The sequence below is a fragment of the Corvus kubaryi genome, unplaced genomic scaffold (genome assembly GCF_017639235.1).
Source record: "Corvus kubaryi isolate FWS band 111438036 unplaced genomic scaffold, C.kubaryi_AGA036_p1.0 37357, whole genome shotgun sequence".
NCBI classification, from domain to species: domain Eukaryota; kingdom Metazoa; phylum Chordata; class Aves; order Passeriformes; family Corvidae; genus Corvus; species Corvus kubaryi.
In genome coordinates this window covers 8,508,728-8,525,245 of record NW_024581117.1, presented here as the reverse complement: position 1 = coordinate 8,525,245, position 16,518 = coordinate 8,508,728, and the positions used below count along the sequence as shown (strand labels likewise).

The 16,518-nt window shown below is 39.9% G+C and overlaps 1 protein-coding gene across 3 annotated transcripts in view; it reads right to left on the bottom strand.

The window, feature by feature from the left end:
• Positions 1-16,518, bottom strand: part of LOC121667054 (putative threonine dehydratase) — a 32,490-nt gene that overhangs the window by 11,910 nt on the left and 4,062 nt on the right. For 2 of the 3 annotated variants that reach the window (XM_042033175.1, XM_042033177.1), the window contains exons 2-8: positions 11,441-11,783; positions 8,244-8,360; positions 7,111-7,352; positions 2,775-2,940; positions 2,229-2,325; positions 1,275-1,350; positions 457-582 (exon numbers count right to left, since the gene is read on the bottom strand). In XM_042033175.1, coding sequence (XP_041889109.1) covers positions 457-582; positions 1,275-1,350; positions 2,229-2,325; positions 2,775-2,940; positions 7,111-7,352; positions 8,244-8,360; positions 11,441-11,783 — 1,167 coding nt within the window. Of the gene's footprint in view, positions 1-456; positions 583-1,274; positions 1,351-2,228; positions 2,326-2,774; positions 2,941-7,110; positions 7,353-8,243; positions 8,361-11,440; positions 11,784-15,001; positions 15,029-16,518 lie in introns of all 3 variants that reach the window. The other variant, XM_042033174.1, reaches the window with a different exon arrangement.

Below are 16,518 nucleotides of genomic sequence, written 5' to 3'. Positions count from 1 at the left end.
ACTTACCCACACGTTCAACACTAAGCACAAGGATAATCCCTCTGACTATGTGGACACTTCTCAGGACCGGGAGGTCCTGTCCCACCACAGACAGGGCTGGATTCCACAAGTGGAATGAGAGGAGACAACAGGATGACAAGAGCAGGATACTGTCTTGGCAGGTGTGACAATGCCTCGTGGAGTTGTAACTGCCTTTCCCCCAAACATCTGAGAATCGAGGAAAGGGACAAAATTTGTCAGGTCTGCAGGCTGGCATTTGTCTGGTTCAACACAATCTTACCACCTGTGACTGGTCTAGTCAGTCCGAAGTTTCTGCCACCAATGAGGCCCTTGCCAGTTCAGGGGCAGGACCTGCTTTGTCACCCATAGAAGAAGTAGCTTTTCACCGTTTACCTGGGACCAAGGTGCTCAATCCCATGCTTTTCCACAGTTCCCTATTTGCAATAGCTGCTGTACCTTTTACCCTTCAACTCAGGCAGCTTCCCTGCCACCAATGCTGCAAGTCCTATGGCCCCTTCAGCATCAACCGTGGCTCGTTCATACTCCAGCAGTCTCAGCATTGAAATGAGGATGTCCTCCTCCCTGAAAGTGAGAGACTTGGGTCAAAACAAATCAAATGGGCTCCCAAAAGCAGAAGATAATACATTTATGTGTAACTGGGTTCTTGCCATCTTCCCAGATACATAAGACCACAGGGTTACAGAACAGTGTGCTACTGGGGGTGAATGTACACCTCAGACTCATTATTAACCCAAAGACAGGATGGCTTTTTTTTTTAGAAATATTACCTAAGTCCTAGTACTAAGTATATTCCACAAATTTGGTCTTTTTATGAAGATTCAGAAGAGGTTTGTCAAGGACAAGTGTTGTAGAACACAAGGACAAGTTTTACACCCAGAGCATGACTGGGTAGTGGTGGCAGGTGAAGTTTTGGCCAAGGGGTCAGTCTGGATGACACTTCTAGTCATATCACTTAGTCTTAGGTAGTCCTGTGAGGAGCAGGGAGTCAGACTTGATGATCCTTCATGGGTCTCTTCCAATTTGAGCTATGCTGCGATTCTATGCTATGGGGGTCTGAGTTCAATGTCTCCAGTGCCCCTCTTGAAAGGAAAGGTACCCCATTGCCATGCATCCAGTCTCTGCATGATGGCAACTCCTGCCAACCTGCTCTCCACTGCACACGCAGAACCACCATACCCTGGTGGTACAGCACATTTTTCATATACAATAATGTTCATCCAGTATTATTGATTTCACTGTTTTTCTTCACCTACCTCACAGCAACAACTTTATCCACAAGCTTCCCAGTCAGCTGCAAAGAATTGCTGCCAAAGCAAACTCCGCTCACATCTGCAGATTTCAAAAGACAAAAATATGAAGTCGGCTGTTTTAGACATATTCAACATTTTTTAGAGTCCTGGCTGGTCTGTACCCTTAATGAGTGCAGCACACTGCTGTTACATGACCTTAAGTTGCTTGATTTTTTTCATATAACAGAAATGTGTTTGGTAATAAAAGAAAAAATCTCACAAGAAGATTTTGCCATTTTGGACACCTTCAAGAAAATTCTGATACTTCACTGGCATTCTTGCAGTGTGAGAATGACCCTGCAGCCCAGTGCTTTTCACTGAGGCTTGAAGGAGAGGAGACCCCAGAATGACACTGGGCTTGTTAGCTCCAGCAGGACAGTTGGCTAAGGGTGCAGACACAGGCAGAGCTTATCAAGAGAAATTAGAAGTTTCTTACAAAACTCCAATTTAATCCAAAACTTCCAGAGATTTGAACATCAGGCAAACAGGATGTTCTTAAATTGCTTAACAGTTGAGGTTTTTTGAGCAAATGATATGGAAACAACCATTTATAAACACTGTTGTTCTGAGAACAGCTTTGTGACTAAATATTCAAGCGCTGCATCATTTTCCTGCCTTTTCACAAATTAGTCTTTTACACAAGAGCTTTCCCATTGACTTCACAGGTTTAGATGCTGCGTGTGAGCACAATGTTCAGATAAATACTCTCATATTTCCATGCACACTGGAAATAGTATTGTACCCCATCAGGGTGGTGGGGGGAAATGTGGCAGAAGTTGCTCTTACAACTTGAACTAAATTCTGAGTCTTCAGAGAATTCCCTTAAAATATCTTTGAACTGAAATAAGAAAGTAATATAGCTGGAGAAATCTGTTACAACCTTTATTTTACCTCCAAAAGAATACTGCATTTTCTCACCTCCATAGAAGTGATGATTGTTGCAGGCCTGATCTTCAGTTGGGTGGCCAGCTTTTAAGGACTGTTGCAATACTGGGAAACTTTCAGATTCAACTCCCTGAGGAAGAGAGATGTTGTCACATTTTACAGAACCAGTTGTAACAGAAGTTACCACCAAATCAGACAGCAAAACCTACAGAAAGTTTCTTCTTCAAATTAACAATTAATTTCAGGTTGCAAAACAATCATGCTATCACTAAACTTATTCTGTGGCTTACTTAGGACCAAATTTTTCCAGTAAGAACTTATTTCTAAACAGAACTGGATTTTATTTGCTTTGGAAAAGTCTTCCCACACTTTTCTCTTAAATCCACCCAAACAGCCAAGGGACAGGAGCTTTCCTGGTTCTTACAGGGTCCTCTCACAGGCAAAAGTCCACAGGATCAGATAGCTCCTGTCCCCAGCATATGCAGTCTCTGGAAGTGTCAGTAGATACCAGTTTCTTTTGTAAACAGCTGTGGTGAAAGCTGCCCAAATGCAACACTTAATAGGTGAAAGGCAACTTACAATTATAGAAATATGTGGGTTGAGGTGTTTGAGTGCAGCAGCTGACCCTGCCAGCAAGCCACAGTGGCCTCCTGCAGGGAAAATCACTGCGTCCAGCTTTGGCACCTGCTCGTACATCTCCAGCCCCACGGTTCCCAGGCCTGACAGGTAGACAGCACTATCCTCCCTGCGGGAAGGAAGGGCACAGTTCAGCAGGGGTCACATATGTCAGTGCAGTAATAATTCAATCTACTACTTTCAAGACATTGTTCAGCAGAAAAAGATAAATATGAGGGTAAATCTGCAGCATATGAGGGGAGGAGGTGATGCAACAGGACAGTGCCATCAGATGGACCATCACATGCTGCTACCTGCTGGGAGAAAACTCACACTGTAGACAAGCCCCTCAAAGAGTCTTCAGACTGAAGAGCACTTAATTCCCATTGTTATCAGGTGTTTACAGAGAGAAGTCATATTTCCATTGCCATTACTTCCTTCAGTTCCCTAAAATTTAAATGTTGCAGTCCAAACTACAAGCAAAGCCTCAAAAAGAAATCTCCTCTTTACTTATCAGTGGATTTAGTGTTTGTGATGAATGGAAATTTTCAGGAGATTTAAGCAGTGTGTTCAACCTCACAAATACCAAAGAGATTGCTAGAGCTGTCTTTCCATAGTCCAGGGCCAATATCTGATACCTTTGCCTTACCCTGGAAGGGTAAGCGAAGCATTTAGTCATGCCAAAATATGCACTGGTAAAATACTTTCAGGCAAATGTAATATAAAGAATAGGGACAAACAGTACCAAAAAAATGGAAGATAACTCTGCTATACAGTCTCATGACTGACTTGTATCTATTTCTAAAAGCTGGTTTGCATTTTATTTACAAGCTAGCAATGACGTAAATGTAGAACTACATATAAGAAAAGAAATATGAGCTCTCTGTACATTCTGCTTTTTCTGGCAAACAGAATTATAGATCCAATGACTTTACTCAATTTACTTGACCCAAGGATGTTTGGGTACTAGGAAACTGTTTTTATTACTGTTAGACATGCACAGAGAGGCTCAGCATAGGAGCACAAAATTCCTGCAAGAAGGAGACCAAGGCCCTTGAGAAGTTACCTCGCATATATATCAAGACACAGAAAATTCCTCAGGGCAAGGAACTACATAACTATATGTATACTACTACTACTATATGTATACTACTATAACTTATGTATAACTACATAAGAAAGGATGGGATTAATGAACGTCAACTCCTGTAGCACATCCAAAGGCAAAAGCAAGAAACCATAGTGGGATGGGTAACTGAATCCTTGTATTTATTGTCTTTATCAAGATACCGAAGGAGCTCTCACATTCCTCTTATATGTGACAAAATATATCACTATCCTCCTGAACAATTCTGGAGCCTTATTTCCAAAGAAGATTCAGATCCAAGTTTGTGGAGCTACCCCTGCCGTGGTTACATGGGCTACACAGGAAGCTGCAAAAATGAATGAAGGCTTGGGATATTCAATGTAGGAATAAAGCTTCTCTAACAACTGAAAACTGTCCCAACGAGACTTCTCTGGGCATGGAGAACTGTTAGCAATTTGAATCAATAATTCAGATCATCACTTTTTCCTTGCTAACATCCAGTTGAAACATCAGTTCACTGAACAGACTTCAGCTTTTATAATAAAATGTGTGATTTTCTTTGCATTGTGACTGATAACTTTTGCTTTATGAAAGCAAACACATCTCTGAATATCATATGCCTTTGAGGTAAAATGAGGGAACAGGGCAGATAAATCTAAAGACTTTAGACTGAAACAAGCATTTCTGAGCCAGACCTAGAAACTTGGATATTCGTCTTCTGAAATGTATGATACATCAGTAATCAAAGATTGGCTGTCAGGCTTCAGTTTTCCAATGAAGTTTTGGTGTAGCAGCTAGAAGGCCCCGTTCCCATCTGTCCCAAGTAAGCAGCTCAGAGTCTTGTGGATAGAGTAACAGACTAACCAGATCACAAACGACCAGGTTTGATCAGCATTTAGATAGGGAGTTATACGAGAAAAATGGGCTCTCAAGGAAGGAAGGTGTGTAATTCAACCTGCAGCACTCTTTCCTCTCTGATTCACAAAGGAATCTTTCTCACATCCTCACGGAAGTACTGAGTTAGTTATTGGCAATAGTCACATCGCATTTATAATGAGGTCCTGAGCCCCTATAGTTAGTAAAATTTTCATGGCACCTAGGCAGCAATTAGGCAGACTAAATGATTGACTTCCAATTTGAAAAATCACATTTCCTTCCTGGGATTTCCCAGGAAGTTGCAGCTGGGTAAAAAGTGTCCTTCACCTACTTGAATTCTTGTACGGTCATTTTCATGACACAGTATTTTAATTGTAGTGAGGAAATGGGAAGAGCTGACAATGACACACCCAGCTGCAGGGCATCGCCCATGCAGGGACAGCCAAAGACAGTCACATAACATCTGCTTCAGGAAGGGCAGAATGAATGACTGGGTGAGGAGACCCAGAGACCAAATTGCTGGGGATTTTATAGAAGCTAGAATCAAACTGAAATAAAACGACATTTCGGAAGTTCCAGTCTAACGCTTGAGAGATCAGCTGGTATTTTACCAGCAGCTTTGGCATGTGACAAAGAATGTGTGTCAGACCCACACTGGAGAAGACTGGCTATCCATAAAGGCCCATATTACACTGGGAAATACCAGTCTACACCTAACAAAATATTTTTCAGATATCCTACTATGAAAAGGCTCACAATTGCAGTGGGGGTTTATTCCTTTTTTTTTTTCAGTGAAAAATTGCATCTGTGAGGTTTTAATTAAACATAGTCACAGATTGAATAACTCTGCTTCTTGTAACCTGAAACAAATCAGAGTGCTTTAATATTATTAATGGTAGTGTGTACATTTAGAGTTCCTCAGTGTTGGATGCTGAAGTCCTACACATGCATTGTCCCTGGAGCTTCAAGACATGAGAATATCTACCTTAGGTATCTTAAATCATTATCTGGGGAGGAGGGAAGATTAAACATCAAATTACAATAAAATAATTTCGTTCTTGTGTGTGAATGTGATAGCTGATGCAAGCTAGCTGGAAATTAACACATCAATAGAAAAATGGCTGACAGAAACTTGGAAATCACAAAATTATGGAAAACTGTGGTTTTCAAAGGAGCCTAAAAGTATATAAAATTCTTTGGGATTTAGGGCACCTCATTCCCCACCAGAAATCCCAGTCTGGGACAAGACTGTGCCCATGGTGACAGACCAGGCACACGAACCAGCCCTGTGTGTCACTGGCTGCTGGCAGAGCTGGCAGAGGAGTTCAACAGTACAGTTTGCAGTATTGCCTTCCCAATACACCAGCTGGAAAAGAAGTGAGGACTCCTCTGTTCTGCTCATTCTGGGATCTTCTTCCCAAGCAACACCACTCGTTATTACTGTATTTAAGGCAGCAGTGCCTGGGAGCTGGAGGGGAATGGGCACTCACTGCAGGAGATGCCATACAAACACCAAGAGCGGGATGAAGCCCACACAGAAGCAGCAATGGTAGGGTGAAAATAACATTCCACCTCAGTGCATCAGAGGGATGGACCACTGTTAATGATTCACCCCTCTGTGCTTTTGGAAATCCTTCTTGAAGAGAGGTGGGGAAAAAAAAAAGGGGGGCGGGGGAGGGCAGAAATGCATGAGAGTCTACAGAGATTAAAGAGAAAAGGGAAAATGTATCTGTTCTAAGTATTTTTGCCTGTCTTATCTCATTCATGTTTTTGTTACATCTGCCTTGTCCAGTGACCTCAAATAGTTCAAATTTAGATTTATGCCCATCCTTAGCTACTTTAAATATATGTGTGAAGTAGCCTCTTAATAATCTTTTTTTAAAGGCAGTATCAGTTTTGTTCCTCACACCAGATATGTGCAAACCTTAGAGCATTAACCTTTTCTTGCTCCACATTTTCTCACTGAATTCTTTGCATTAAAGATTAATTTCTACGCACCTAACTTCAAAGAGAGAGACCAGAAATGAACACTAGCCTTAATGCTTTCTGACAGAGTTCTGAAGAATTAACCTACAGCCACTATCATATTAGCCCATAGAGATCGCTAATCACAAAGTTTGCCTAATTTAGGGGAAGAGAAGACTGTTTAATTTTGGTCTCCATGCCCAGCTGTTACAAAGAGACATGATTTGTGCCTGGGAGCATGTAAGTGTCCATATTCCAGGTTAAGAGGAGCATTTTGATGAGCTGTGATAACATTTTAATGAAACTAATTGTTTTTGCAGAGCTGTGCAAGCATCTAATCAGATCTTTCCACTGAGCCTGGCTTTCACTTACTCTTCAAGGTAGAGGTAACCATTCTCCTGCGCCAGCCTCCTTGCGTGCACCTGGGAATCCTTAGCTGTAGTGCCGTAGGATATAACCATGGCACCGTAGTCGCGGCACGTTTTCACCCTGGCCGGAGCTGTGCTGGTTGACACGATGACAAACACGGGAATACGGAGCTCTGAGGCATGGTAAGCGACAGCCATGGAAAAGTTACTGTCCGAAGCCACGATCACCCCTTTTCTTTGCTGATCCTAAAAAACAGGGTTGCTTATTGCACATGATATAGTGTCACATAGTTGTCCCATATGATTCTGGATCATTCTGATGATCTGCTTTCCTTTTTGCCCTTTACTAGCTGATTGAATCAGGATATTAGGGTACAGTGTATGCACGTCTGGTATGATCTCAGGATTTATACACAAAGCTAAAACAGCACAAGATCAACCCCTGTGCCTGCACTCCTCTGGGTTCAATTCTTGTTCCATTGGAAAGAGCTGAAAAACTCTGACTGATCACAGAAGAGCTGATATCTGGTCCCTCAGAGCCAATATCTCTGCTCTGCCTGTATGAAATTATTTCATTTCAAGCTTCCTTTTAATAGAAGATTTAATTTATATTGTTACGAAAGGCAGGAATAACCACTGCTCTGGGCTGTTGTCTCATGCCTATTACAACAATTATTGCTGCAGAGACTCAATAACCTCCTATGACAAATGATAAACAAGCTATTCATGTAAGAATACTGAAATTCATTACAAAATCAATTGGTGATCTAGATCCTTGTCATCACTCATTGTAATTCAATTTCATCATCACCCATTAGTTTGGTGGTTTCAACATATCAGAACCACAGTACACATGAAAACACTTGCACCTAAATGGCACAGGAAAATGCTCGTGTTTCCATTCTGCAAGCTTTTGTTTCAAACATTAAGAATTTCACCAGCAGATCAGCCAATTGTAAATGAAGTAGTATTTTACATTCAGACCTGTGTTCACATGCTGTGTTCAGTAGAATGATTCTAAAGACAAGAAGCACTGTGATTCCATGGAGATTAGAGGTAAGTTTATCTCCAACTCTGCTCCATTTTTGTGAAGCAGAACTAATCTAGTTTTTTTTGAATGCTGACATTTTGCTATACCTGAGGCAATGACATCAGAAGGTAAAGTACACCCCGTTCCTTCACAGATCCCGTGTACTGGAGGAACTCCTTCTTCAGGTAGATGTCCATCCCATACTGCTTGGATAGCCTAGAATACTGGAGTAGATAAATAATATTATGGCAATGTATCTACTATTAAGAAAAATCTCCCACACTCCATCAGCTGCCTGTTGAGGTGTGAATTCTACTGTGTATGAGCTCTAAGAAGTAAAACCTGTCATCTGTTTCTTTAGAAATACATGACAGTGTGTTGTTACCTACCAGGTCCTTCTGGTCTATAGAAGTGATTTTCAAACTCACAGCACCACATGCCATTAAGAGCTCTGAAAATAGCACTTGTTTGGGCCTTACTGTTCAAATACAGGCATTAAAAGAAATATTTTCAATTATTTCAAAACCCATGTTTCCAGCACTAGCCAGAACTGGATATTGAATATCCAAAAAATAAGGTCATCATCTAATAGATACAAAAGCCATCAGAAAATTCCTCCTTGAGCCCCATTATGGCTCTGCTGTGGTTTCTGCCACAGATTCACTACTGAATGTCATCTATTTTGCATCCTAAGGCCAGTAGACTATGAGTGAAGACATCACTTACTCAAAGAAAGATGGAAATAATAAAAAAACTATTTCCCAGGACTGCAAGTGTAAGCAGCAGCTGTTTGGAAAAGCTTAGTGTTTGGAACAGAAAGGATGCCTGAGCTGAGGGGAATTAGCAAGCACATTACATGTGATGCAGTGCCCAAGTGCATGATTTTTAAAAATTTTTAATGGAAAATATTTGTTAAGTTTTACAATAAGACACTCCCAGCATGTATCAACATATTAATTTCCTATTATCATATTCATTAAGCCAAGAGTTTTACACTAGACAACTCATGAAATAGAACTGCAGAAAGCCTGTGGGTGCCAGCTCCCCAGGCTTACTGCAGCTCTATTTCAGAATTGGCTCCATCTCCTCTATTGGCTGCCAAAGCAAATGAGGCCCTGGTGATTTAGGGGATCAAGTCCTCATTTAAGATAAGTCACAAAGTGAGACAGATTCAAAAACAGCATGACAAAATATTTATCTCAAGCAATATCTGGCGGTGTCATACATAAAATGTATAGTGTATACACTAATATGTACTGACATGTTTTTCAGACTGTGGGATTTCCAAGTGAATTTATGTAAACTAAATAGATCTGAAACAGATACTTGCTTTGAAGTATTCAGTTAAACTGCATGTTTCAGGTGAATGTTTCAAGGCTTTTTAGTGGATTTACAAGCATATGTTAAGTTTCTCACCCATAGGTGGGGCCAGATTCTCTATTTTGCTTCTGAAAATCATGACATAAGATCTACCACTTGCTGCTCCTTTGCAAATCTGGCTGCAGAATTGAAACAATGGAAAGTGCTTAGTACACTAATAGGATAATAGTTTATATCCTGAACACCCTAATCTATGGAGAATGTCTATGCAAAACAGAATAAGAACACTATAAAAGAAACACTACTAGTTCTTCACATACCATACTTGTTTTTGTAGAGAATCTTGGATTCTGGAGTGAACAATCAGAAAAAGGATTTAAGGAGATGAATGCTGTGAATAATAAAGTTGCTAAGTCTACTACATTTAAAACTATGTCATTAAGTCACTCTTTACCCCCCAAGGTGGTGTACTTTAGATTGATATTTTTCTTTAATTTTGATATTCAGTATTTTAAGTTATCCTTTTCATCTCCCTTTAACTGAGGCTTTTTTCATATAGCCTAAATATAGCAATTACTTCTAACAAAGCAGACATCAGTGCTATTTTCAGCTGAACTGACCTGATGTGTGACCTCATAAGACCCATTGAACCTGTAAGATTTCCCTTTAGTCACCGTGATCTTATCTAAGGACTACAGATACCACGTCTAACATACAACAAACAGCCCAGCCTCCCTCTGGCCTCCACAAAGCTAGCACAACAGCCCTTACATCTCCTCCATCAGTAGCCCAACCGGGTGTGCAATTTAATGTCAGCTCCTTGTTCTCTTATGCTCACTACCTCTTTGACATGTTACAATTCACTCATGATGCCATATCTCAGCTCCAAGGCAAACTCCTGTCTAAGGAAACAGGATACTCCATCCATGGTCTTACTTGCAGATTAGGAATCACCCTGCAAAGTGTTTCTCCCTTCAATTAACTGACTGGAGCATAGTCACATTCTCCTTTTAATCTAAATAAATGTCCTTGAAACGGGCTCTCAATGACAAGTTAAAGGTTTTCTGTGTTTTTCTTGACACCACTCTGTTTTGAGTCAATGCATGAAATGCACTAATGACTTCTGCAGGAACATTGCTTTGAACAACAGCAGTCATAAGCTATTTTCACATTAAAATATACAGGTTTTTATATGGACATAGGTTTTCCACTATTCTGATAATTTTAAAAGCATAGTTCATTAAAAAAGACTAAAGAAAGTGAGACTGTTTAGCTTGACACACCAAAAGGAAAAGAGATTAGCCACAGAGTGCCCAGAGAAGCCTTCTTGAAGAGCTCCCAGCAGTAGAAATACACTATGAAAAAGTGTAGAAATACCGTACAGCTTGCCACTGTACTTCTCTTATGCTTTAGCAGATCTTGTACATTGATGGGAGTATCTCAGTCATTTCTATACTTAGGCTGATCGACAGGTGCACATGTTTGTGTGTGTCTGTCTTACCATCCTTATTTTGCTGAAGACACCTGTGGCAGAAACACCTGGTTACAGAACATATCCAGCCCTTCCTGGTTGGCCTGACTGAAAAGGGAAATCTGTACCTTCAAACTCTCCAAACAGAAGGGCTGGTTCCAAACCAGACCCTCCCACAGAGAGTGCTTACCCAAATGCTGGTAGTCTGCCACCTCCAACTCAGGTTCCTTGTGGCAGGAGTTTTTCACTGGGAGCATGATACCACAGTGCATTAAGTCTATGCCTAATGTGTTTTAGCCTTTGTTTACAGGTCACTGAAATCTTTGAGGATTTAAGTTAGTGTAAACAGGTAAGAAGAAAATTATTATTGACAGTTAAATACAACTAATATGAACATGAGTCTTCTTACACAGATCTGTCTGCTGCAATTCATAGTCTTCCTTCATTTCTGATCAGCTTTCATAAGGAAAAAGAAAAACATTGAGAGAATGCAAAACCATAAAGATTCCCTACCATGCAGGGGGTTTTCTGAACACCACACTGGATTTTGAAGGCTGCTGCACTAATGTCTTCAAATCGAATCAGCTTGTTACAGCTTGCCAGGCTGGTCCTACTGCTCGCCTGAGGGATGGAGGAAAGGGCATCCCTAAGTAACTCCTCATTTCGGCTCACTATCTTCATTTCCCAGGTCTTCACATCCCCGTTCAGGTAATCCTCCTCACCAAAATCCTTCAGTCTCTCGGGGTTGATAGAGGGTGGCTTTTGCCCAATAAGGCCATTTCTTACGGGCACATTCTTACAGCAGCGAAGATCACAAAGTGCTGGGATATGTTGTTTCTTTATTTTATTGTCATCCCTGAAAACAAACAAAAGAAACTTGTTGGAAAAGCTTAGATCATCAAAGGATTTAAGCATTTAAGAAGGATGCACGTCTCAGTTACTCCTTGCAAGCATCAAGCAGGCAGACTGAGTTACTACTGTCATATTACCTAGACATAGCTGCACTGACAGATACTCTAACCTTCCAGCTGTTAGAAAAGCCACAAATAACCCAGCCTGTGGGCAAACTGTGAAACTGTCCTACCCAAGAAAATAAGAAATATATCATCTGTGTTGTCTGGACAGCCAGACCTTCCTTAGTACTCAGTACACAAGGGGCAATGATCCTGGTTCAGTGCTTCCAAAAATTTTAGAATAACTGGAATTCTATTTTCTATATGCAATTCTATCTTTCTCAAAAAAGGCAAGTAGCTGCTGCAGACCATTCCCATAAACTATTAATAGCAGTAACAAATGCCACTACATTGTACACGAGAGGTCTGCTCTCTGCCCTTGCATACTTGCAGAGAGTACTCTTGACAGCCATCAGCTGCCTCGTGACAGGAAGGAAATTACTTTGATAAGGGATAACAATTATATCCTCCTACAGAGCTAAAGAATTAGGTCTCCTGATCTGTGGGTTAACATTTCATAGGTAAATACACATGTAGATATGGCAGAAATGTGGTGGCACAAAAATCTCCTTCCCCAAGAAACTTAGGAGAGACAACATTGCTACAAAAATTTGCCAGTTTTGCTACCTTCAGCTGCCTGACTCTCTGGTCCATAGCATTCAGTTCACAAGGAACAATGTATGGTAGTGCAGGATTTTGCAGTCCTGTTAACAGATAAATGCAAAACTTCTAGGAATTCTTGGAATTTGGAGATTATTATGGGAGAAAGGAGCATTAAGCAGAAGACCAGTGATTTGGAAAGGAGCTGATACCACCCCTGGTCTGTGGCTATGATTACACATATGGTATAAGCTCCTCTACGTGACTTACTATTAATCTATTTGGTAGAAATGGTTTTCTAAAACAAACATGTTAAATTATGTCAGAGAATCCAGTATTATCTCCAACAAAAATTATTTACCTTTTTCCTAAAATAATTTGGGTCTAAGTTTTGCAGTTATCCATCAGCAGGGCTGGCTAAAGCACATGTTATACAGCAGTGATCAGCACTGTAATACGCTTTGCAACAACTTCCAAAAAGAATTTTTAAATATTTAGAAATATCTGTTTTTTGAGCAACTGCCCCACTTTGGGCAGTATCATCCATTTCCTTAATGGTATTAATAAACTGTGCCTGTACCTCTGCTTCCTATTACACTTCCAATTTTTCCACTGAGGAATTCACATAACAATAGGGGCAATACAAAATGTTTTATTATTCGAATCAAGTATTATACCAATAGCATCAATCATTCTGTATATCTTCACAGAAGACAATTTTTGTAGCAAGATCTTCTCTCTCCAAAATTAATGAGAATGCTAATTTTCTAAGATAAATAAATAAAGTATATACATATTTGTAACCTGTTTATGTTGAAACTTGTTGATTTAAAGTATTCTCCCAATACTGTATCTTAAAGCTGATACAGCCTAACAGCAGGCATTCTGCTTTCAAATCAAATAACTTATCAAGTAGCTCTATTCTATACTTTTCTGCACTTCTGCTCCATTTGGGTTAGATAGCTGGAACACTTATAAAGATATTAAGCTTCCAGTGTTAATTTGGGTGCACATTAGTCTGCTTAATGCAAAGCTGAGACCCAGATCAGACTGCCTCCCCAGGAACTTGTTACAGCACAGCCCCCAGCAGAAACAACAGCAGCAGCATCCAAGAGGCCACAGTGCTGTTAGAATTCATTCCATACCTCCCTCCTTCTGAAAAAATATTTTCCATATCACAGACTCCCATAACAACTCCAAAAGGAAAAACAGATATGTCTTATTTCTGAACACACTATCTAAAACATTTAGCAAGCATTAGCAATGAATTATGTTTCTTACACTGGAAATGGGTTAAAGGGGCATATGCAGTGAAAAGAGGCAGATCAAAAGTTTGTGATTTTATGGGTCAAATTTTTTATCCAAGTGGCATTTGAGATGGAAGAACAATTGTCATTTTTCATTGCATCTGTTGCAATCAAAAAGTCCATTAAAAAACCCAGCCAAAGATGACCACAAGAAGTTTATTGATGAAGCAGGATTCTGTGAGAAAGTAGAAGTGCATGGTAATGCCTCACCACACTAGTGTCATCAAATATTTGCATCTGCAAATAGAGAGACCAAAATGGTATATTGATTTTTTGCCCTAGTCTTAGGTTTCCCTTTCTTGGCAGGAAAAAAAAGGAGGGAAGTAAATCAGATTCTCAGTCCTTGATGTGCAGCACCACTCCCATGAACAGTGAGTATCTGATCAAGACTCCAATGGAGACAACACCTTGTGACCATTGGAAGAGAAGAACAAAACCTGTAAAATATGTATAGGCTTCTCAGGTTTGAGCTAGGTTTAGAGTACATCTGAAATATTACTGTCTCAATATTTAATATGAACACTATCATACATTTGCATCTGAAAGGTCATCAGCCTCTTTAACAAGGGGGTATCATCATTCAACTGTATACATGTATTTCATGTATTTATTTCAGAATAACTTTGATTCTCCTTCTACACCCACGTGTTTCATTTACATGAGAGAAAATGACATTTTCCCATATTGAGCCTATCTGGGTGTGCCACAGACCCTCCCAGACCTCTCAAACTCCCAAGGTAAACAGTGGGCTGAGGTTTGATCACATTATCACAAATGGGCAACTAATGACCCTGTTGGGTCAAAAGTACTCCTTGCCTCAGAAACATTTCACATGCCTGGCAGAGATCTGTATGGATTTCTTTTACAGGAACAGCCAAAACAGGCAGCAAAGCATGCAAGTACTCACAAAAACACAGCATGTGACTTCTCAAGCACAGTAACAAAATATAGCCCCTACTCCAGCAATCATGTCCACCAGATGAAGATCTGAGCCAATATAAATACAAACCCCAGCATTATAAAACACTGTTCCTTTCTAATGGAGCTTTTCCTTTTTTGGAGTTTGTCAAAAGTTTTCATTGAAAGGTCTGTTTATTTCCAGACATAAAACAAATACCCAGCTGGCAAGCTTTGTTACATGGTTATAAATTACAACATTTTACCTTTAAAGTGATTAGTAAAAGCAAACATGAAAATACAGTTTATAAACCTACTTTTTCAAGAACAGCTGCTCAGCATAACTGGAAAAAAAGAGAGAAGATCCATATGCAGGCATTCCATAAATAATTAAGGAAAAATATAATTTGTTTAAGTAGATAGCTTTACATACTTTAAAATCTCAAAGTCAATGCAAAGACAGTGTGTACCAAAATGTACTCCTAAAATAATAAAAAGCACCAGCTTGGAATTAATAATTTTTTTTATTTCCAGTTTGGTTTTTTGAACATACTGATAATATTCATCAAGTTAAACAGCACTAGGTAAAACAAATTTTCAAAAATAGTAATAGTAACGAACTAAGAAAATAATAAAACCAGCAAAAATAATTTTGGGAAGATAAAAAGCAGTAATGCAACTATACCTAAAGACCACAATTGCTGCCTTCGTTAGACAGAGAAAGGAGTGTCCAAGCAGTTATCCTGCAAGGATGGACAGTTACACGTCCCCATCAGGTGAAGCACGTGCAGACTGCCTCCCTCAGGACCCATGAAACAGACTAAACAGATTAAACTGAAGCACTGGATCGCCTCAGCTTCTAAAACTGAAGGAGCAAAATCTGCAAAATCACGGATGTCCAGGGAATAGCAAATTGTGAAAGACTAGTCACCACTCTGCCCAGTATAAATGTTAGGGGGAGATCACATGAAAGTATCAGGTAGAAAATTTTAAATTTCCCTTCTTAGAGAAAATAATTATCTTGCAGAACTCATTGCCAGAGGACTCTATGAAGAACAACTATGTAAATGGGCTCCTAAAAAAATTGTGCAACTAAATGTGTGTTGATCACTACTTCCATATCATTCAAGAATTAATCTGTGGTTCAGGAAGCCCCTGAGCACTTGGCAAACTCCATGAATGCATATGAGAGAAAGCATCTTAGGTGGCTTTTATTTTTCTCTCAGCTCTGTTACTGGCCACCACTAGAGAGAGGACAACAGTGGAGGATTGCTCTTTGGCCTGAGCCAGTGTTGTCATTTTGATTTCAGATGTACCCAATGTCAGCAGTTGGCCCATTTGGCAGCTTTTACGCTTTCAAAATGGGTCACAACAACATGTTTTGAGGCAGACATGAAGTTGGAATTATGGACATGCATTCCTCTGTACTGCTTCACAGATGGAAATTCAATTATCACAAAAGGAAACTAATCTTAATATAAGACTGAAAACTCAGCCTTTCTTTGTCATTTCTACAGCAGCTTTTATTATCTGCATTCACAGTGATACACATTCACTATTAAGAGGGACTGACAGTGTTGCAAAATGCGGAAATGTAAAAATTTTCTTAAGAAAGGATGCTCTTTGATGCTTGATCTTTGTATATTTCAAGACCAATCAACAAGAACAGAGATTTAATCCATGGAACAGATAGCAGCTAACAAGTTCTAAGTGATGTCCATGTGCTAGAAAAGCAAATTACTCGTTAGTAGAATTACCTTGGTAATGTTTAGGGCTTGACATGCTTCAGTGAACTCAGACCTCAGAGGAGGTGGTTAACAAAGCCTGGGGAGAA